Source organism: Bos taurus, chromosome 24, assembly GCF_002263795.3.
Source record: "Bos taurus isolate L1 Dominette 01449 registration number 42190680 breed Hereford chromosome 24, ARS-UCD2.0, whole genome shotgun sequence".
In the NCBI taxonomy this organism is placed as follows: Eukaryota; Metazoa; Chordata; class Mammalia; order Artiodactyla; family Bovidae; genus Bos; species Bos taurus.
The window spans coordinates 41,898,333-41,920,373 of record NC_037351.1 but is presented as its reverse complement, the minus strand read 5'-3'; the positions used below and the strand labels follow the sequence as shown (position 1 = coordinate 41,920,373).

Here is a 22,041-nt window from a genome sequence, read left to right as displayed (position 1 = left end):
TAACTGGCATGGGCTTCTCTTCAGGTCCACACTCTAAGCGCTGAACACAAGGCGAGTGCCATCTGGACAGAGTTGTGTATTAAACCACAGGCTGTCACCAGCAACTTGGTCAAGACTAAATTGAATTTTGTGGAAATTAACACACTTTTAAAAACATATAAACGAACAAACTAAATAAGAGGTGAAACCATGTCACCATAGGAATTTACTACACTATAATCGTACTACATACTAAAAAATGTTTCGTACTTTACTTCTAAAAATACATGCTACTGTTTTCAAGTGTGTTTTCCTTGAATAAGGGAGTGTCCTCCTTAATCAATTTGTGTAGACAGCATTCAGCTTCATATGGCACCTAACCAATTTATCTGTAGTAAACTGACAAACTTTATCTATGCAAACCACGACTCAATGATGCCCTAATTCCCTAATAAACAAAGTTCTTACTAAAGTGAAGATACATATACAGAAATGGGGTATGAAGTAATTTCATAACTGTACCTATGGCTGTTAGAAAGAAAGTAGTATGTCAAAGACACTATGATCTTAGAGCAGTTTCATTAACATCGTCTGTAGTTAACACTGAACTGGAGTGGCAAGATTCCATTAGGGTCTTACCAACAGGGTCTCATCAGTAGATGAATAAAGCATTAGAAAAGAGGTGTTTCAAATGTACTTTTACACACACGTGTGTGTATCCATACATATATATAAGGTTTCATCCTTAACCATTATAACAAACACACAAAAACTTTGTATTTTTTATATTATAAACATTCCAGGTTTGGCTACTTTGATGCTTCACATTTTCTATAAAGATTTTGACACAAGGGAAAGCTGACACCTCAACAGGAAGTCACTAATCAACAATTCAGATGGCAGGTCTGGGGCAGGCTGCACCCACTTCAGTGATCCCTGTGTCACAGGGGTTTCTTATAGAACCTGCAGGTTAGCAGCACCACAAGAATGAGTTTAAGCAGGAACAGTTTTCCAAATGAGTATTTTACAGAACACCTGGTACCAAAATGGAAACTCTAAGGGGCTGAAACACAAATGAGTTTAAGTCTGAGAGTCCACAGAACACAGCAAAGAGGAGAAAAGGAAGGAGGTGGCAAAGCTAATGGAACATATCGTCAGAAGGACACAGTGAGTGGAGGCCTCTAACCTAAGAAAGACTGAGAACTCCGCCCCTGACTGTACCAGCAAGCATCAGATGAGCGCCACGTACTTCTAACACAATGAGGCAGGAGTGACAGAACCACCACTACCCAACCTTCAGTGAATTAATGGACCTAAACCACGTCTTCTCACTTTCAACTTTACTGACGTTTAGGGCTAGAGAATCTTTGCTCTGGGAAAGGTCCTGTGAGTGTGTTCCTGGCCTCTACCCACTAGCTGTCTGTAGACACCGCCCCCCGCCCCCGCCCCCCCCCGCCACCCCAATGGCTGTGACAACCAAAAATGCCTCCAGACATGGACAAATGTCCCCTGGCTGGGAACCACTGTCTACACACCAACAGCTGCTAGCTTCAAAACAAAAAAGACACTATGTGCCTCCCTGAAAGAACAGATAATCATCTATACAGCAGTCCTGCCCTCTCCCTCACCAGCAAAAAATAAGCCTCAATTTAATCCAGTCTCTAGATTCGATTACGGGAAATACCAAAAACAGCAGAAAAGTTAGATGACATCTGAAGGATGCAACCAACAAAAGCCAGGCTACAGGCAACTCTATAGGACAAACCTGATTCAATAAACAATGTTCAAGAGGAAAACAAGGGAATATACAGTTTAAGAGTCTTAAGAAACATATCATCCAAGAGCAGTATGTTTGATTTCAAATCCAACAAACTACAAACGTCCAGATGACACTTGTGACTCCGCCTGGCAGTGTGATGTTAATGACGCATTAAACTTTCAAAGACTAACGACAGTGGTGGCTTCACTCTTCTACTCTTCTTAATACCCTTCGCTTTGAACAATATATACGGAAATAATAACGGATTGAAATTAATTCATTAATTATGTCTGAGATGTGACTTCACACAGTATGTGAGATGGGAAGTGATGGAGATGAGAGAAAATCAAGCTGGTTCACAGGGGTTAACTTACTGTTCATTTTTCTAGGTATTTAAAGGTTTCATAGTCAATTGCTTTTAAAAACTCATTACCTTTAGCAAGTATCCCCTATAATTTAATTGGTCAGTAAAAACTATACTGCAAGTCCAAGTAGTTCAATAAGTGAACATCCTTCTGCAGCCAGTATATCAAGCTCAGGATCAGCCACTCTCTGGCGAACTTTGAAATTGCTGAACACACTCCAGGTTACTAACAACCTGCTCTGGAAAACTTTTAGGACCAAACTACTTTGGCTTTAGCTCCATGGTGCGGGGTTCTGAGCTCACCACGCAGTATCTGTTCAAGCCTTTAGCAGACCCAAAGCCACTCTAGCTGGATAATCTGGGCTACACCTCTGTCTGGTGCCCCTGCTACTTCCTTCCCTGTTTAAGGTGGAAGATGGCCGGGCCCATCTATCAGAGTCATGTCATTTCCCTCAATCTCTGGTTTGGTTTCCAATACTACCTGGGTCCCGGCCCTTTTCAGATTATAATCTCAAATGCTCTCCAATCCAGAGCATAAGAGAAGCCCAGTTGAAAGACAGCTCTGTGCTTATTTAACAACTGTAAAAATCATAAAGCTCATACAAGTGAGAAAATACCCAAATGTGTTTTTAAAACAAGTCAGCCCTATTCCAATGAACGCTGCCTCCTGGAACACATCTGAAGGGAAGGACAGCCTGTGTGGAAGAGATACCTGCAGCTCCATGTTCACACAGCAGCAGCATCTACGACAGACAAGACATGGGGCAACCTAAGTGCCCATCAAGAGAATGGATGAAGCAGCTGTGGTGTATACGCACAGACTGGAATGCGTGTATACAATGGAATATTATCCAGCCATTAAAAAGGAAACCCTGCCATTTGTGACAACATGGATGAACTTTAGGGGCATTATACTAAGTGAAGTGAGAGAAAGACAAATACTGTATGATGAGCTCACTTACACATGGAATCTTAAAACAACAACAAAGTCCCAAACTCTCAGAAACAGATTAGGTCTGTGGCTATAAGAGTCGGGTATGGGGAGGAGCAACTGGATAAAGGTGGTCAGAAGATACACACCCCCAGATAAACAAGAACTGGGGATGTAACATATAGCATGGTGACTACAGTTAACACCGCTGTGTGGTACACTCAACACCTTTTAAGAGAGCAGATCCTAAGAGTTCTGATCACAGGGGAAAACTGTTTTTTTGGTAGTTGTATGAGACAATGGATGTTACCTAAACTTACTGCAGTAATCATTTCACAACGTATGGAAGACTAGTCTTTATGCTGACACCTTAAACTTACACAGCATGTCAACTACAGCTCAACAAAACTAGAAATAAAACAAGTCAACCCAGACAACGTGCTACTGTGCTTTCTTGGTTCCAGTAAGAACTACGCAAGCTATTAGCCTCCTGGCAGCCTCAGCGAAAAAAGAATGTGAACTCCATGTGGGAAGTGTCAAAACTTCAGTGCTGTTGCACCACCAGAACCTTGCTCTCCAGTAAGAACATGTGTTCACATTCTGTCTTTGGCAAATATTTTAAGATCCCCTTAAAAAGGCATTAAAAACACAATAAATGATTTGGTCAACACCTAATTACCACTCAGGCACTTTTTCATTTCAGCTTATCCTCAAAAAGCAGCACAATAATCGAGCCCATGTATTTAACCTCCAAGTTTACTTTTCAACAGGGCAAATGGCCTCCAGAGCAAAGACAACAGTCATGTAAGATTATAACCTAATTGTGCCAAACAATGCTATGTGTTCATATTACTTTATGTGTTAAATCACATGCACACAAATCTACCGACCCCTCAAGTCCCTCCTAAAAACCACAGAAAAAATTCAAATTTGCATTTCACAAAAGGAACAGAGAAAGCAACCACAACCCATTCTCTAAGGCTACTTTTTAAACTGTCTCTCAAATTTTATTTGCCTCACACTAATCAAAACACAACATAAAAATCATTTACTAAGGGATAAAATCAGAATTATTTTGACCAATAACAATAGTGAACAAAATACCTGGGAATAGCCAAATCTGGAATAAATGTTTGTCCATCTAAATTAAATCTTACCCCTAGGCTGCAGGTATAGCTGCCAAAAAGCAGTTTATGTCTGTAACTTAATTATATTTATGTATACACACATCTTATTCTAACAAAGAACTTGAAGTGGTTTAAGTGGTAAGATTTTGGTAGGAAGAGATGGTTCTTCTCCATCATGCAGCTTTTTTAATTATTTCTTTTTTAATCATACTTTTAATCAAAAGTATCTAAAAGTACTTTTCCTCTTGAACAAACAAAATGTTGTAACATGAAAAGAGCACGTCCACACCATGTTTTTAAAAAAAGCCTAGGCATCGAATCTAGAACAGCTATATCATGCATCACACACCCACCAAGGCCAAAACCAGCAGCAGAAGTTAAATCTCAGTGTAAAAGCTGAGCAGCTTCCAATTTTCTTAAATTTTTCTACTTACCAATTTATCATTTTCATTGGGCATTTCAAATACACATCTCAATTTAGAATCCATTAATTCATCGGGTTTCGCTTCTTTCCACTAAAAACAAAGGAAACCAAACAATGAGACAGAGGAAATACAATTGCGATAAGTAGGTTTCCTCTCAAGGGATAACCAAAGGGTTAGTGTAGCTGCCTGGAGACAGGCTGGGAGGTTTCCAGGTGCCACAGAACTTTCTACAGAACCTTACAAGAGCTACTGTCACCACCATTAAAACCACACTAACATCCCTAGAAACGACCAGGCTTCACTGTTAGCAATGCACTTCTAAACTGTCTCTAACAAATACGACTTCAAAATTCCTTCATTCTTGACATGAGTTAGGATTATCCATAGAGAAGAGATGCACAGATCTTTTTAATTTTAAAAAGTAGGTTTCTCAATGAAGAACTAAACAAAACCCAAGTTTAAACAACATTCCCCCAAAAGATTTCTGTTCAATTTCTCTACTCACCACAGCTTCCATGTCTGAAATGTTTGGTGGAGCAAAGATGGTCTGTACCATGAACTTGTGTTTACTCTTCTCATTGGGGTCATAGTCAAAAGGCTGCAGCATTACTGCAGAAGAAAGGACACATCACTGACTTTTGACCGTTCCCAGCACTCACTCACTAATTTGAAAATTTAAAGAAAACCAGGAAAGTTGCAAGAAACACTGGATTATTAAAGTTGATTCAGAATCAGTTTTATGATTTTCAATTATTTTTACCTTGTCTACGTTTTTAATTTGCTACATCTTTAACAACCCACAAAATAAATGGCTATTTAAAAAAATAAGTATCTATAATTTCCCTCTCTAAACTTAAGTTTGGAAAATTTTCAAAACTTTGCTAACGTTAACTATTACAATGCCTATAAACTCAAAATCTAGTAAATTTGTATTTAAAACCACTTATAAATTTAGTTTTCACATTAGTATTTAGTGATAACAGCTCTTAAAATCAGACAACTAGAATATTTATAAGAGAAATTCTAGGTAACTTAAAACTCACTACCATTTATTAGTGCTTCAATATAACTAGCTTTTTCTAAAATAGATTTTAAATAAACACCTATTCAAGAGTTTATCAGTGTGTTTAAATGAGTCTAAGCCAACAAAGTGTAGAAGGAAACCATACAGCCTCATCATTTCTGAACTTTTCCCACTGTCCTACTAATTATATTTAAAATTTTTTCCCAAGCATTTATGGTTTTCAATGGCCTACAAGAGATTTTTTAGAGGCTCTGTATGGTTGAAATTATGTAATATAATCTAATAAGCGATTATAAAGAATGAATCAGCAATTCCACAAAATATGTACACAATACTGTGGAGTTAACTTCCCTGCTAATATTTAGATTATTTCTAAGATAGATGTCAACATTTTCAAAAACTCAGATGAAATTAAGCAAATCCAAGAAATAGCAATTTTATAAGAACTTCTTTATAAGGTCCGTCTGAGAGATCCTTAACTCCCATTATGGTAAAAAAAAAAAATTTTAACGGCCAAATACACAGCAGTAGAAAATGCACAAGATAGGGGGAGTCCCTGGTGGCTCAGTGGCAAAGAATCTGCCTGCCAATGCAGGAGACACGGGTTCAATCCTTGATCCAGGAAGATCCCACAGGCCACAGGGCAACTAATAAGCCCTTGGTACACAACTACTGAGCCTGTGCTCTGGAGCCCAGGAACCACAACTACTGAGCCCGAGTACCTAAAGCCTGTGCTCTGCACAAGAGAAGCCACGGCAATGAGAAGTTTGCACACCACAACTAGAGAATACCCATGCAGCAACAAAGAACCAGCAGCCATAAATAAGTAAATTTATCCAGATAATGCACAATCTATCTCCAGGAACACCTTTCACTGAACAACCACCCCAGGATATTCACTAGAAACTGAATAAAAAGAAAACTCCAAACAAAGATGTGATGGTGACTTGCTGACAGACCTCATAACAAGAGAAAGACAATCTTAATCCATAAAAGTGCGTGCTAAGTGAATATGCAGTCAATCAAGGAGGGCTGCTGGACGAAGTGTTAATGGAGAACCCCTCACCCACTGAGGTGCTGCACTAAGCTGGAGTGCCAAGCTCCAAGTGGAGAAAAGGCGTCAAGGATGCGTGTGGACACAGGAACCAGTGTGTCTGGAGGTCTTAGTAACTCAGATGCTCAATACAAGGTGGGGCTTATTGTGGGAGAAAGTGCTTTGAGAAATATATACATATTCTTAAAAAACACTAATACCGGAAAAGCTCCGTGAATTAGAACCCTCCAAGAAAGTCACTCTGAATAGTTCCATGGAATCCTAGGGTACAGATGCTTGCGCCAAAACCCATTTTTAACCATGTGGATAGAAATTATTTTATCTTCTTCCAATTGAGCTGTAGGCTTGTGGCCTTAGAGAGCAACTGCCAGAACACACGTGCCCACTGCATACTCTTCTCACTGCCCGCCACCTTTCCCATGAACCGACAGCTCGGACAAACACGACAGCAAGCCTGCCCGGCTGCCACACCATAAAACTCCTTCTCCGGGGCCTCCAGGCTCTGCGTCCGGGGCTAGGGACCGAGGGAGGATTCGGTGCCCCACAAACCCTGACTGCGATCTGGCCTCAACTGCCGCGCATCAGGTTCCACCGCAAAACGTCTCAAGGAGCCAGCCCCCAGCCGGCTCTGTGGGCCTGCAAACTGGAACACTGATACAGAACTGTGTGCTGTCTTAGTCACACCTGTCAGGATTACCCAGGATACTCTGTGTGCTTTGACACACACACATCTGGGCTGTATCCGCAGAGACTCTACTCTGGAGAAGCCCGTGCTGCTATGACAGGCCTTCACAAAGGTGAGAACCACGGCCGGAAAACAGGAGTAACTTGTCTTGGTGTGGGGCCTGAGAGGCGCTGCCATTAAGTAACCTGTACCCTCGACTACCTTCCTGCCTCCACTGTGAGACAGTGTCATGAGGGAAGAAGGAGCAGTCTGGGGGCACTGACTGTGCTCCACGGCAGGAGCAAGCAATCCATGTGAGGAAGGAGCCACCGTGGGCCCCGGACTTCAAGTAAACACAGAAGGGCCACAAAACTGACATGGCATTCACAGTAAAGACAGAAGCCTCATCAACTACTGTAAGTTACTGGCCAAAGATATACACTGTACATTCTTAAGCAAAAGACTGAGAATAATCCCTCAATAGCTGCATGTAAAGCGTACCAGCTAGTTATCTATGGGAGAGATGAGAAAAGCCAAAACTGATACAAAATTTCAAAGACCAAATAGTAAGGGCAAAGGACGTGGTGGTAGTAAGCTGCAGAAATAAAGAACAACATAACATTTTAGACGGACAGTGACTGCTTTCAGCCCACCCCACCCTCAAACACACCCCACTCCACTGTCTCTGCAGCAGTGTGCACACAGGGAGGGCAGCATGAACATGTGCTACCTGAAACGGTCACAGTCAAGCCGGGGTCAATGATCCCACTGTTGGGCCGCACACAGTACCGACGAGGCGCTGTCGTCTTCACTTTGAAACACACTTTTCGATCTGAAGGATTTCGCAACTTAAGGTTTGTAGTGACTACATCTGTGAAGGGGCCTGTAAGATTTAAGAAACAAAAACAGGGGGGGGAATGTAATTGGATTCACACCCACACAAAAACAGTATTCAAAACTGGACAAACAAAACCTTGACTTTATGAAGTCCACGTACAGGTGGGGACTCAAGGAGCCGTGCTCTCTCCTTCGTTGCTAACCAACCCATAAAATTCCTACTCGAACTTTTCTTGTTTTCATCAAGTAAAATGTGTTCTGAAAGTTTCACAACTTACGAAATAAGCCCCAAACTGTATTCTCCCAGTACATGCTTACCACATTACTGAAAAGATCGGTTCTCCAGTGCCCTGCAAACCAGAGCCCGTCTTCAGACTTACCTGACCGAGCCAAGGGCAAAGTCTCTCCACCTAAAGCCAGCAGGCCCAGAGACAGGTGGTCCCACCCCAGCTCCATCAGCTTTGATCCCCTCACTCGCTCCTTCTCTCACTCATGTTCATCACATGCTGACTAAGATAACTATGTCAAATGCTCTACATACAAAGGTTTTTTAAACTTTGGTTCAACACCCAAACATAAAATTGCAAAACAAAGAAACCAAACGGTGATGCAGTCCTGCCTGAATTAAGTAAATCTAAGACCGTTTTTTGTTTTTAAAAAAGGGGGAGAGTGGGGTGCAGAGAAACAGTACAGTTCTCAGTTCAAGAAAAGCCTAAAGACATTTTATGCAGATTTAGACAATAAACTGAATACTGGTTAATAAGGAGACAGAAGATAGAACTTAAAAAATATGTCCCCATGAGAAGCAACAACCACACACTTCTCACTAACCCAAAAGCAATTTTAAGTGGTTTCTAAACGGAAAAAAAAAACCTTTAGAAGGCTGAAATCAAATTTCAAGGCTGAAATTAAATAAACGAGAATAAACATGTCTTTTAAAACTGTAAAATATTTCTAGTATGCTTTAAAATGTTTCTAGTAAGGATCCCAGACTGAGAAAATTCCCCAACTCTGCCAAACAAGTTTCCCACTTTGCTCAGTAGTGGGAAGTTATCTAAGACAAAGGCTTGAAGGGAACAACACACAAAAATGAAGGACAGTGTGAGGAGGACGGGGTGGAAAGCAGACCAAACTGATAAGAGGAGAGGAAAAGAGAGACTTCAAATCAAAGGCCAGGAAAAAGCACTTACTTCAAGCCCAAGGAAATAATTAATTCTAATCTGTGCTTAAAAGTTTTTTGAGTTATAAGATATTTTCTAACAAAGATTTGGAACTGGGATGAGAGGGAGGAGCTAGAAATAAGAGAACATTAGAAGAAAACACAAAGGCAGAGAACCAGTTATAGAAAAAATTTTAACATGAAACAGGTATTTAAATCAACAAGTAGGCTTTTTTTTTTTAACATATACAATCTACACGAGAACTACAATCTCTTGGACAGCTCGCTTTCACTTCAGCTTTCACTTCACGGTCGAGTCACTCACTGTATCTGCACATTACTGCACATCCTTGCTGCTCCTCCCAGCACAACGACTGCTTGCACGTTTTGACAAGCAGCTGACACCCCATCCCCACACACCCATCCCGGGAGTAAGGGGAAGCCCCCAGCTACATTCTGCCACGTGAATCCACTGGTAAAACTATGAATCTTAGAGAGACAGATCCCATTTCCTAACATTCTCAAAATCCACAAGTTACTACAGGTAACTGAGAACGTGTCAATTTTTATGTTATTATTTCAACTAGGATTTTAACATTACCACTAAGTATAATTTTTAAGTTTGTTTTCAGAAGTTTCTTAGTAAAACAGCTAACATTTTACGAATCTTAATTTAGAACAATCCTGCATTTTCATAACATAATTATATAACCTTGTCATTTTAAATTCAATTTCTAAAATCTCCCCTATTTTAGAGGAAAGTGCGAACTATTCAAAATAAGGTAAAATAACTGTTTTTTTAAACTGATTTTTTAAATGACCATGTGTCAATTTCATCAACATGAATTCTGAAACACTACTCACATTTTAGATTGCACATCAGGGAATATAAATCTTAAATTAACAGACTGTGATCTTTCTAGACATGAAAATGCAAACTATCTAAAGATGAAAATAATACGTCAAAAGAAAAAAAATTCACTAAAACCAAATTCTTAACTGAATATGTTAACCTCCTCAGTAAAATGTAAAATCACCTGTAACAAACCCACCTAACAAATGCATCTAAGGTTTTCTGCACCGCTTTGTCCCTCTAACCAAGTCTCTCAATAAGGGTTGCTTCCAGCAGACAGTTCAGAGTCCAAAGCCATTTTCCAGGTTAAAATGCAAAATCACCAAGTACTAATGACCACAAGCGTAAGAACCAGATTTATAGCTAGAAGCAGGTTCAGGTAGAGATATGTTACACTTTGTGGGTCACAGAAACTCTGAGAATCTCACGAAATTAAATGTAGGTATTCTGTCTGACGGGAGGAATGGAGGCGCTGCTGCTGGGGGAAGGAACAGGACAGCAGTGTTCTGTGACGCCCAGGCAGACCCGTGCAGTCAAGGGCCCACCAAACCTGCACACAGCCCTCCAGACAGCCACACTGCTAAAAAAAAAAAAAAAAAACTCTTTTCCAGAAATACATCTATTGCAAAAACTCTGTTCTCTCTTTGTCCAAAAATCTAAAATGTGAGTTCACCAATACAGAAAATTATTCTACCAACAGCAATGCCACTCAGGACATGTGAATCCTGCAACAGGTCTGGGACAGTCAGCACACGTGTGTGGGTGACGGTCATGTGAGTGCACCCACATGCACAAAGATTCTCTCGCGCTGATTTCAAGACGTTAGAGAAAACCAGTCCGCCTCCACCAGACAACTCTTGCCTCACTTCCCTTAAAGCTCACTTGTTGAGGGAGGTCACAGGCATCCGGCTACTTCATTAGTCTTCCAGTACAGTCTATATAGATGTACTATCTATCTATCTATATACAGATACACTACATCTAGTACAGTCTACATAGGATAGATCTTCTACTAGTCTTCCAGTACAGTCATACCCAACACTTACACATCGAAATGCCTATTTTATTACAAATCCAGTTTCTTCTCCTGTATGCTATAGTCAGGGCATATATTAAGATTTTCACTATGTACATTGGTAGTTGTAATTCATACATGAATTTCATCTCAGAATACAATACTGGGCACTACAAAATATAAAATGTTAAAATGGGATACTGTGTCAAATAAGGTTAAAAACTACTGCATTCTATCAATACTCTCCAGCTTTACTATTTTCCTGTGTTTTAAACACCTAATGCTTAGGTGTTTAAACTGTTTAGAAAAACATGCAGATGGTCACCGTAAAAAAGAGTAGTTAGCTGTGCAGGGAAAGGAGGAGGGCTCTGCTGAAGCCAAGTTCCATTTCTGAGCCTGGGCCGTGACTGCACGGCTACTGACTCTCTGATAATTCTATCAACTGCACGTGGTTTTTCTTTTATGAAAAACAGTACTTTTTTTTTTTTTAAGAAAAGATGACTCTTGGTATAACCTTAAAAAAAAACTGAAAAAAACCTGTGAAAAGCACTTCTGATGAAAAAGTGAAACATTTGAAGCAAACTACATAGGAAATAAACACCCATGTTTTGAGGATTTCTAAAACAATCCCTGTAATTGAGAGAAATCCAGCCATGTGTCCAACATAAATGCTTAGTTTAACATTTAGAAACACAATTACTACAACAGTCCATTTAAGATTATTTGGTAGTAAACTAATCACCAACCACAGATACCATCTGGTATTCCCTACTTGAGAGATGAAATTTCACTGTTTACACGTAAAAATATTCCACATAAAACAAAATTCCACACAATACAGATTACATTTAAACTCTCTTACGGAAAAGAAACAAAACAAAATTAATTTTATTAAAAGTCTACCTTTTCACCACACAGGCTGCCCTCCTCTCCTCCCCTCTCAAGCAGCCAGGCCACTTGGGGTTACCAAGTACTCCGCCCTAACTCTACCAGTTACCATTCCCTGTAAACCAGCACCCTAGCCTCAGCCCCAAACTGACAGAAATGTAACATACTTCAATGTGGGCTCAGTGTTAAAAAGCCTGGAAAAACCTGTACCCTCAGACTTCAGAAATGTAGGAAAAGCTTAGGGCCACTCACCTGGAAGGCTGTCCTTAGGGAGACCGGCCTGACTCTTTTACCTAAAAATGTATTCCAGGCACGAAACACTGGCTATCTAAAATTTAGACCAATGATTTCCTTTTAAATAGTTCTCCAAACCATCCAATCTTAAAAGGAACACAATTGAGCTAAAAACAACTAAAAGTAGAACCACTCTGACTAAACAATCTTTAAAATGGTTATCATCTGTCCATATTTTGATGTAAATTGCTGTTAAAAGTTTTCTTTAAATGCCAGGCTTTGTTTAGTTACAAAGAAAACTGACTGGCGGGGGGGGGGGGCGCGGGCGGGCGGGGGAGAGAATAGTTGCCTTTTCTCCCAGCGTTTTGAAGAATTTCAGAGATATCAAAATAACTCAACTGTGAATAGTCCTATATGCATCACCTAGACTCTACAACGGACACCTGCTGTTACTGTAAGACCTAGCAACCTACCTAGCCATCTGTGTCCATCCATCTTATCTTCCTACGTTCCAAGGTTCTGAAAACTCCTGAACACCTCATCATGTATACCAACTTGAGTTCAATAGTATCTGCTTACTGAGAACAGAATCAAATGTTATTTCAGGATACGTGGTCCTGAATACAGCATGAAGCATTACAGAAATAGAAAAGGTCTCTGGGATGCGGCTCCAGAATAAACGGCTGTGTGCAAGAATGGTACCCTGCAAAGGCTGTGGCATCCTTTAGACCAGGAACTCGGAGGCCTGCTGGCAGACCAGTCTCCATGGGTCCTGGTATTTCTGCAGCTTGGCCAGTGCAGGCCCTGGGGGCTTTCACACAGTCAGTCTTTCCAAGGATGTACACCAGAGACAACAGCCCTGGAAGACAGTTCCTCCTCCTGGAGAGAGCAGGCTTCTCTACTATCCAGCATGATAAAACTCAGGTCTTCCTCTGGAAAAAGGTCAGGCAGGTTTCTGTGCAGCCCATCCTGAAAGATTCAGGGCCCTAGGCTCAAAGTTTCCCAGCTATGACACAAAGCCACCACGTGGGCAGCACCCGCCTACACTGAAGCCCTGTGTGTCACCCCGTGGAATGAAGGGCAAAGGAAACCAACACAGCTATGAAGACGCTGCCTGTAGTGCCCTGACCATCACACACCATGGTCTCTAAACCCAGGGGTCCCATGCCTTCCACAGCACCCACAACACCGAAGCAGACTCAACGTCCTGAAGTGATCACAGCAGCTTTCACAATCTAGCCTTTACTGGACACTCACCAAGTATCAAGAACTCTGCATGAATTATGTCATCTAACCCTAATAACAAGCCATGAGGCTGATACTTTTATTACTTATTATTCTCACTTTACAGATGAGTCAACTGTGACTCAGTATAAGAACACTTGTCCAAGGTCAGACAAGCACAGAACCGTGCAAGTGGGAAGTCAAAGCAGGTTTGTCTCCAGGGCCTGAATTCTCATAAATTCTCTATAGATTCTATGTGAACTACCTGGCTGTATTTATTTCCTAATTCATAAGCCATTCTAGGTTGACTTCTGCAGCATTAAGGCATGAAACTGCAGTCAAATCAGTAATACAGGAAAAAGATTTTTAATGGTTACTGTATTTCCCTTGGTTCCACAGGAAAAACATTTCCAGAAATGTTTCCACCAAGAAAACAGTTTTTCTCTTTTATACCAAAGAATGCCCTAACACATAAAGCTACCTAACTTTATTTACCTTTACTCCATTTTCCCCCAAACATACTGAAATATCAGACCTGAGAGAATGTGAGCTCCGTGAAGACTGGTCTCATGTACAGCTTGCCCCCAGCTGCTAGGACAATCCCTGGCACAGCAGGTACTAAATAAATGTCATCATAGAAGCATTCGTGTAAAAACAAACAGAGGACCACTTCAGGAAACAAAATGAATCAATTCAAGATGGTTTATAGTTATTAAAATACTAAACATACCTTTTTATAAGGTTTCATTACTACAAAAGTATGGACGCGAGATTAATACAAAAGCCAAACTTCACTATTTTATTTAAACATACCACCCTTATGGCAGAAAGTGAAGAACTAAAGAGCCTCTTGATGAAAGTGAAAGAGGAGAGTGAAAAAGTTGGCTTAAAACTCAACATTCAGAAAAGTAAGATCATGGCATCTGGTCCCATCACTTCATGGCAAATAGATGGGGAAACAATGGAAACGGTGAGAGACTTTATTTTCTTGGGCTCCAAAATCACTGCAGATGGTGACTGCAGCCATGAAATTAAAAGACCCTTGCTCCTTGGAAGAAAAGCTATGACCAACCTAAACAGCATATTAAAAAGCAGAGACATTACTTTGCCAACAAAGGTCCGTCTAGGCAAAGCTATGGTTTTTCCAGCAGTCATGTATGCATATAAGTTGGACTATAAAGAAAGCTGAGGGCCGAAGAATTGATGCTTTTGAACTGTGGTGTTGGAGAAGACTCTTGAGAGTCCCCTGGATTGCAAGGAGATCCAACCAGTCAATCCCAAAGGAAATCAGTCCTGAATATTCACTGGAAGGACTGATGCTGAAGCTAAAACTCCAATACTTTGGGCCACCTGATGGGAAGAACCGACTCATTGGAAAAGACCCTGATGCTGGGAAAGACTGAAAGCAGGAGCAGAAGGGGACAACAGAGGATGAGATGGTTGGATAGAATCACCGACTCAACGGACATGAGTTTGAGTAAGCTCCAGGAGTTGGTGATGGACAGGGAGGCCTGGCGTGCTGCAGTCCCATGGGGTCACAAAGAGTCGGACACAATTGAGCGACTGAACTGAACTATTTCTTTGATTTGAACTATATCTTTGATTTCGTAAACTGTTTCACTGCCCTCGTTTATCCATATTACATAATCAGCAAAAAAACCTCAGAATTCATCATGAAAAATCTCCAAAATCCACTTAAGGTAGTAGTGTGTGGTCATTTCTAGGGGCTTGGAGTCAGGGTTACAAGTGACCAGCAGGCAGGAACCATGTCCTTTCTTTACCTGGCAGCGCTTTCAGTTAACTTAGCAGTGTTCTGAGCACACAGTCAAGTACTCACCCATCATCTGCCAGTGAAGAAGCATGGGCACCATGCAGTCAAAGCACTGACTCTCATCCTCCCTGTGGGAGGCGGGGCTGTGGGCGGTGTGCCCTTGAGCAAATCTTGTCACTTCTCCAGCACAGCCTAACCCCTACTCCAGCTTAGCAGGCAAAACCAGCTCCAATTCCTAAACTCCTCTCAGTCCTAAAACTACATGACATTTGGGAACAACTTTACTGCCTTAATTAGAAAACACCTACTACTCCAGGGAAGCAGGGCAGATAATCCAATCTCAGATGATCACGGCCTTACTGACATTCAGCATAAAGCTACTAAACATTTTAGGAGTACTCTTTCTGACCTTCTGATGCACAGACTGCTCACTCTGACCTAAACAATCTTTGTGACAGAGAATACACAACTGCACTGTATTCACCAAGAAATGAAACAATTTGATTTGTAACATTTTTATATAAATTTTATGTTCTTCCACTGTGCAACATTATAAAGAAAAATCGTATGTACACACACATAAAATTTAATGCTTGCAATTAAAATTAAACATTAAATGTGGAGGCTGCTTAAGTGAACACCTTCATTAAAAGAGAAATAAGTGCTTCATATCTGAAGAGTTTAGACTACTTTTTAAAACCTAGGTTGGCAGGATAGGAAAGAATAAAAGAGAAATGGATACTTTGGGGAGAACTTGAAATAAATGTTTGAGCACCACTTATAAATCTAAAGCTCTTGTTAGACTAGAAGCAAAATAGTTATCAAAAAATTATCAACAATACTATAAATTTTACGGAGAAGGCAATGGCACCCCACTCCAGTACTCTTGCCTGGAAAATCGCATGGACAGAGGAGCCTGGTAGGCTGCAGTCCATGGGGTCGCTAAGAGTCAGACGTGACTCAGAGACTTCACCTTCATGCATTGGAGAAGGAAATGGCAACGCACTCCAGTGTTCTTGCCTGGAGAATCCCAGGGACGGGGGAGCCTGGTGGGCTGCCGTCTATGGGTCACACAGACTGAAGCGACTTAGCAGCAGCAGCAACAGGTGTTATAGGTGGTAGGATTGAGAATTTGCTTTATACTGTTCTATACTTTCTCAACTTTCGACATCAAGCACTGATTTTACAATCAGAAGGGATTTTTAAACATGGATTCATATTAGCTTAATTTATTCATAAAAGCTTTTATTTTTAAAGTCAGGGTGGGGGTACTGAGAAGATACAAAAAAGCTATCTTTGGAAGATGTGGTTATTGAGATGTTTGGCAGTGGGAACCATACTCAGAAAACAAAACCAAGGAATTCATCTTCCCCTATAAGCTATAAAAGTAAAATTTGTTCATAGAGAAAACAAACAGAAAACACACACTGTGATGCAAAGGTACTCTATCCCTTCAAAGGTGTACCAGTCACTCCAATTTATGTCAGATTATCCAAGCACCAAAATAAAATACATGTGTATAAATATATATATATGGAAATATATAGCTACAAAATAAAAGGCTGTCAAAATGTAGCCCATAAGAAACCTGTCAAATTATACTGCAAACTAGTACTTTAAAGTCCTCTCATATTAACACTGCCTGGAAACTCCCATGGATGGAGGAGCCTGGTGGGCTGCAGTCCATGGGGTCACTAAGAGTCAGACACGACAGAGCAACTTCACTTTCACTTTTCACTTTCATGCATTGGAGAAGGAAATGGCAACCCACTCCAGTGTTCTTGCGTGGAGAATCCCAGGGACGGCAGAGCCTGGTGGGCTGCTCTCTATGGGGTAGCACAGAGTTGGACACGACTGATGTGACTTAGCAGCATATTAATAATTCTTTAACATATCTATTTTTTAAAATGGCAACTGAAATCAATCATATCCTTTAAAAGTTGAAATACAAATAACTAAACATCTCATTAATTTAAACATGAATTTTGAAAACAGTACCAAATGTTGGCAGTAACTCTACCACAGTTAACATCCCAAATGCCAGAGAAAAGCAGCTAAGCAAACTACAGCATATTAATAACACAGCATCAAAGATGGCAGCTATAAAAATTTAAGACGTTGGTGGAGATTATTTTTGTAAACTGAAACATGTCACAGTCATCAAGTTGAACATATTCTCTTAAGTTTTGTAGTCTAATTTTATTTAAGCAAGGAGTTTTACTAGGAAGAATACAATCACATTAAGAGTTGATTCTAAAGATCCACTCAATCTATGGCACAGGAAATGAAGTACAGCTGGCCTCACAAAAGGCTACTTTCAAGAGAAACTGCCACCTGGATCCACAAGCTCTCTGTCATCTGCTCTCCCCTTCCTCTCAGCTAGCTGCTTCTGCTTGCACAGGGCCCACTGCAGCCACTGTCTCCAACCCTCTGCGACCTCAAAAGTCTTTCAAGAGGAGACATCAAAACATTGACTGTCAGCCATCCATACATACACGGTCCAGCCTGGGGGAGATGCCCACCACAAGACCAATGAGTCCAGTAGTCTGGACACAGAGGGAGGGCTCCTGTGAGCGTCCACACTGCTCTTAAATACAGTCTGTGTGGGCAAGGCCGATTCTCTGAGTAACAAACACCCTCGACAATCTACCATGCTTCTCACCAGGGACCACCAACTGATGCTGACAGTAGGAGTTCAATTTGTCAGCTGTCACAGGACACTGTGATTTATAATCATAAGGACACTTATGATTTATAAATTAGATCCACTTTCAAACAAACATGGTTTTCTACTTGTCTTCATATGCCTTAATTTTAACTGTTACTGGATGGTTACAGATTTGTTTTCTACTGACCTTACATAGGCACCTCATTGTAGGACAATTGAAACTTTTGATACAATCTCCCAAAGTATCAAGTCTAATAACAAAATAATTTTTTCTCTTACTATGAAGAGCATTGAATGTTCATGCAGAAATCTTGAAAAACACAGAAAAGTAAAAACAAAAGCATCCTAAAGTAGACCTAAGGACTGCTGACGTCCTTTTCTTTCTGATCTTTTTCCTCACACACGTTACCATAAATACACTCATATTTACGAAACTTCTCATGGGCGGGATAAGGCTGTCATCACCAATCAACTTATCACTAGAAAGGGGACAAGCAGCCATTATCACCTGATGTGACACAATTCTATCTATGAAGTATCTGTACCAAAAAAATACTGAAACCTGAATCTTTAAGCCCTTAAATCCAACTCCAAACTTACACGAAATACATACCAGAAATATCACAAGTCTGGGACACTCCACTGGACAACGACGGGGTCTTTTCAACAAGTGAATGGTGCGATAAAAAGCAGGTGGACGAGGCATTGCCAAAGATTAGGACAACCTGACACCCAGCAACCAAAAATCAGCACTATGGGAAGATTTCAACAGACCAAACATCAGATTACTGAAAAATTACTTTTGGTTTTATGAAGTGACAATGGTGTCATGATTATGTAAAGAAAAAGCCTCTTTTTTCTTATTAGAAATGAAAGCTCAAATATTCAGGCTTGAGATGTTATGATAGCCAGAATTTGTTTAAAATACTGCAGTAATCCTACTCTCCCCAAAACAGTAAAATACTAATAATCATTAAACTTACAATTATATGAAGCTATTAAAGAGTACAGAAGTTCATTAAGTTATAGAAAGTTTTTTATGAATGTTTTTAAAGTTTTCATAAGGAATTTTAGAGTAATCTGAGTCATATTTTAGGCATAATAAACCCAGTAAACAAGCATTTGCAAAAATAACTGACCCTCCCTTTACATTTAATTTTTTTTAATCAAGAAATTTTCTTTAGTGGTCACACAATATTACATTTTGTGGTCTGTAAAGTTTAATAAACTGGTGAATATTATGTTCTTTTAAACCAATTTTTTATTAAGGAAAGCAAGATCCATGCTATATTAACTACTATATCCTCTGAAAGACAGGAGTTCACTGCAGGGTCAGTAAAGATAACAGAAGCAGCAAGACAAAGAGTTAGCAAGCCCCTCTGAAAGCAATGATAAAGGGGTCCTTGCTACAAGACTTGCCTCACAGCTCATCTCCACATGGTTAAGGAACAGGTAATTATTACAATATAGAAAACAACAACAAAATTACCAATACTAACAATCACAAAATACCAAACTCAGAAGAACCTCATCAAGGTCTCCCAATTCTTATGTTCTTCCATTTCATAGAATTGTGTTTCCGTTTTGCACTCAACCATCCTATGCATTCACAAACCTTTACAGCCAGACCACCACCGAGAAATCACCCACCCCTGCTTCTCTGCTTCTCACTTCACAAATGAAAAAAGCGAAGCACAGTAGTCAGCTCTTAACAAAATACCCTCTTCTGGAACTACAAAGCTCTGAAAACACTACCTGCAAAGGCAGACGAAGCATCTACTGAAAGACGCAAGGCTAAAACCATGACAATTAGAGGACAGAGGGATGGTCTGAGTCTTATTAACGCGATCAACACTGACTGGGCAATCACCCAGGCCAGATCTTGTTATCACGGATATAAAAATAAATGGGCATATCCTCAAGCGCTTCACAAACAGCTTGTGAGAGAAAAGTATGTAAACATCAGTACTGTGCCATGTGGTGAGTGCGGTAATTGCCAGTGAGCAGCACCGAGGACAGGGTCAAGAAAACGGCAGTGGCCCGGGGCCTGGAGAGCCAGAGACAGCACCGGAGGTAGGGCTCCTGCAGGGGAGACAGCCCTCCGGACAGGAGGTGATGACATTCGGAATCGAGCATGCAGAGGCCTGCAGCACTGACGGCGTCTGGAGAAACCGCTGCATGCAAGCAAAGCTACAGCAGAGGTGAACTGAAGAGGCAGGCGCGGATCTGGGCTCCAGTAAGTGCGTAACAGGAAAATGCTACAGGTTCTTCAACCAGGGAGGCAATAGGATCTGGTGTGCGCTTTTCACAGGGTAGTTCTTTCAGCATCCGTGAGGACAACAGGCTGGAGGAAGTGGGACACAAGGAGAAAGGGACCAGCCTGCTGACCGGTAGAGGAAAGAGAATCACCTGAAGCAAAGAAACGAGCCAAGTCCAGATCCCTCCCGAGTCAGGCACGTGGACCCCAAATGCCCATGGGTTCCCTCCTTAAGTCCAGCTGGAGGACCTAAATGCAGCTACCCTATCTGAGGAGGTCAGGACCTTCCCGCAGGTGCTCTCCCAGGCCCCTGAATGCTGCCAGCATCTGCCAGCTCCCCTCTCCAGCTGTGCAGCCAGAGACCGCAGCGCTGTCCGGACACTCTCCCGCCGTGCACACACCCAACAGACCCCCTCAAACGTCTCACCATCCCCACCACTGCCCCTCCAGCAGTCAGCACCTGCATGGACGGCAGCCACAGCATGGGTCATCTCTCGCTCCCTCCAACACAAGTCCACACTATGACCAGATTACAACACTCCTGTCAACACAAACGTGGTGTCAGCCCACTACCTCCACACCTCTGCCTTCTCCCCACTGAAGATCAACAGTGGGTCAAGATAAAAACAGAACTGCTAAGCCAACACCCATGCATCCTGGCTGACCCAGCGACTGGGGTACTGACCCCGCAGCCTTGTAAACACAGGAGAGGTTATTTAACACATCGAACACCACACCCTCCTGCCTCAGAACCCTTGCACCTGCCGCTCCAGAAGTGTACTCCTTTCCTCTTCACCCAGATAACTTCCACTCACTCTTGGAATCTTAGTCAACCTGTAGCAGCCTTCCTCGACCACATCAAAAACCCCTATTTCACGTTCTCACAGCACCACAGACTCTTCAAAGCTAATTTGTCTTCTGATGATCTGATTAGCTTCTACCGCTCCCATGACCATCACCTCATAAAAATAAAGATTCTTTTACTCAAAACTGTAGTTCCAACACTTATTCAGTGTGCATCACATATAGTAGAAACTCAATTCTTTCTTATATAGCTGAATGAATTAAAGCAAATGAATTGAGAAACTGAGCTGCATTTAAAAGGAGAGATTCAAAAGTTATCTCTGGGATGCAAAAATACAGACTTTAATTTTTAGATGTGCACAGCATTTCTGGAATGAGTAATCAAGATGCCACAAAAAAGAAATTAACAACATAGGAAAAGGAGTAGGCGTGCACATAAAAAGCCCAGTTCAGGATACGCAGAGTTTGAGATATCTGTGCATGTGTGCTGAGTCGAGGCCTACTCATTGTGACCCCATGGACTGCAGCCCGCCAGGCTCCTCTGTCCATGAATTTCCCAGGAAAGAATACTGGAGTGGTTGCCATTTCCTTTTCCAGGGAACCTGCGACCCAGGGATCGAACCCAGGTCTCCCTCATTGCAGGCGAATTTTTTATCACTGAGCCACCACCTGTACTGTGCTTAGTCACTCAGTCGTGTCTGACTCTTTGTGACCTCATGGGCTGTAGCCTGCCAAGTTCCTCTATCCATGGGGATTCTCCAGGCAAGAACACTGGAGTGGGTACCCTATCCCTTCTCCAGGGGACCGTCCCAAACCAGGAATCGAACCAAAGTCTCCTGCATTGCAGGCAGTTTCTTTACCAGGTGAACTACCAAGGAGCCACCTGCTGCTGCTAAGTCACTTCAGTCATGTCCGACTCTGTGTGACCCCATAGACAGCAGCCCACCAGGCTCCCCTGTCCCTGGGATTCTCCACACAGGAACACTGGAGTGGGTTGCCATTTC

At 41.5% G+C, this 22,041-nt stretch overlaps 1 protein-coding gene across 3 annotated transcripts in view; it reads right to left on the bottom strand.

Moving 5' to 3' along the window:
- Positions 1-22,041, bottom strand: part of VAPA (VAMP associated protein A) — a 36,009-nt gene that overhangs the window by 8,590 nt on the left and 5,378 nt on the right. For all 3 annotated transcript variants that reach the window (XM_005224173.5, NM_001075733.1, XM_059880812.1), the window contains exons 2-4: positions 8,058-8,210; positions 5,091-5,194; positions 4,595-4,675 (exon numbers count right to left, since the gene is read on the bottom strand). In XM_005224173.5, coding sequence (XP_005224230.1) covers positions 4,595-4,675; positions 5,091-5,194; positions 8,058-8,210 — 338 coding nt within the window. The remainder of the gene's footprint in view (positions 1-4,594; positions 4,676-5,090; positions 5,195-8,057; positions 8,211-22,041) is intronic.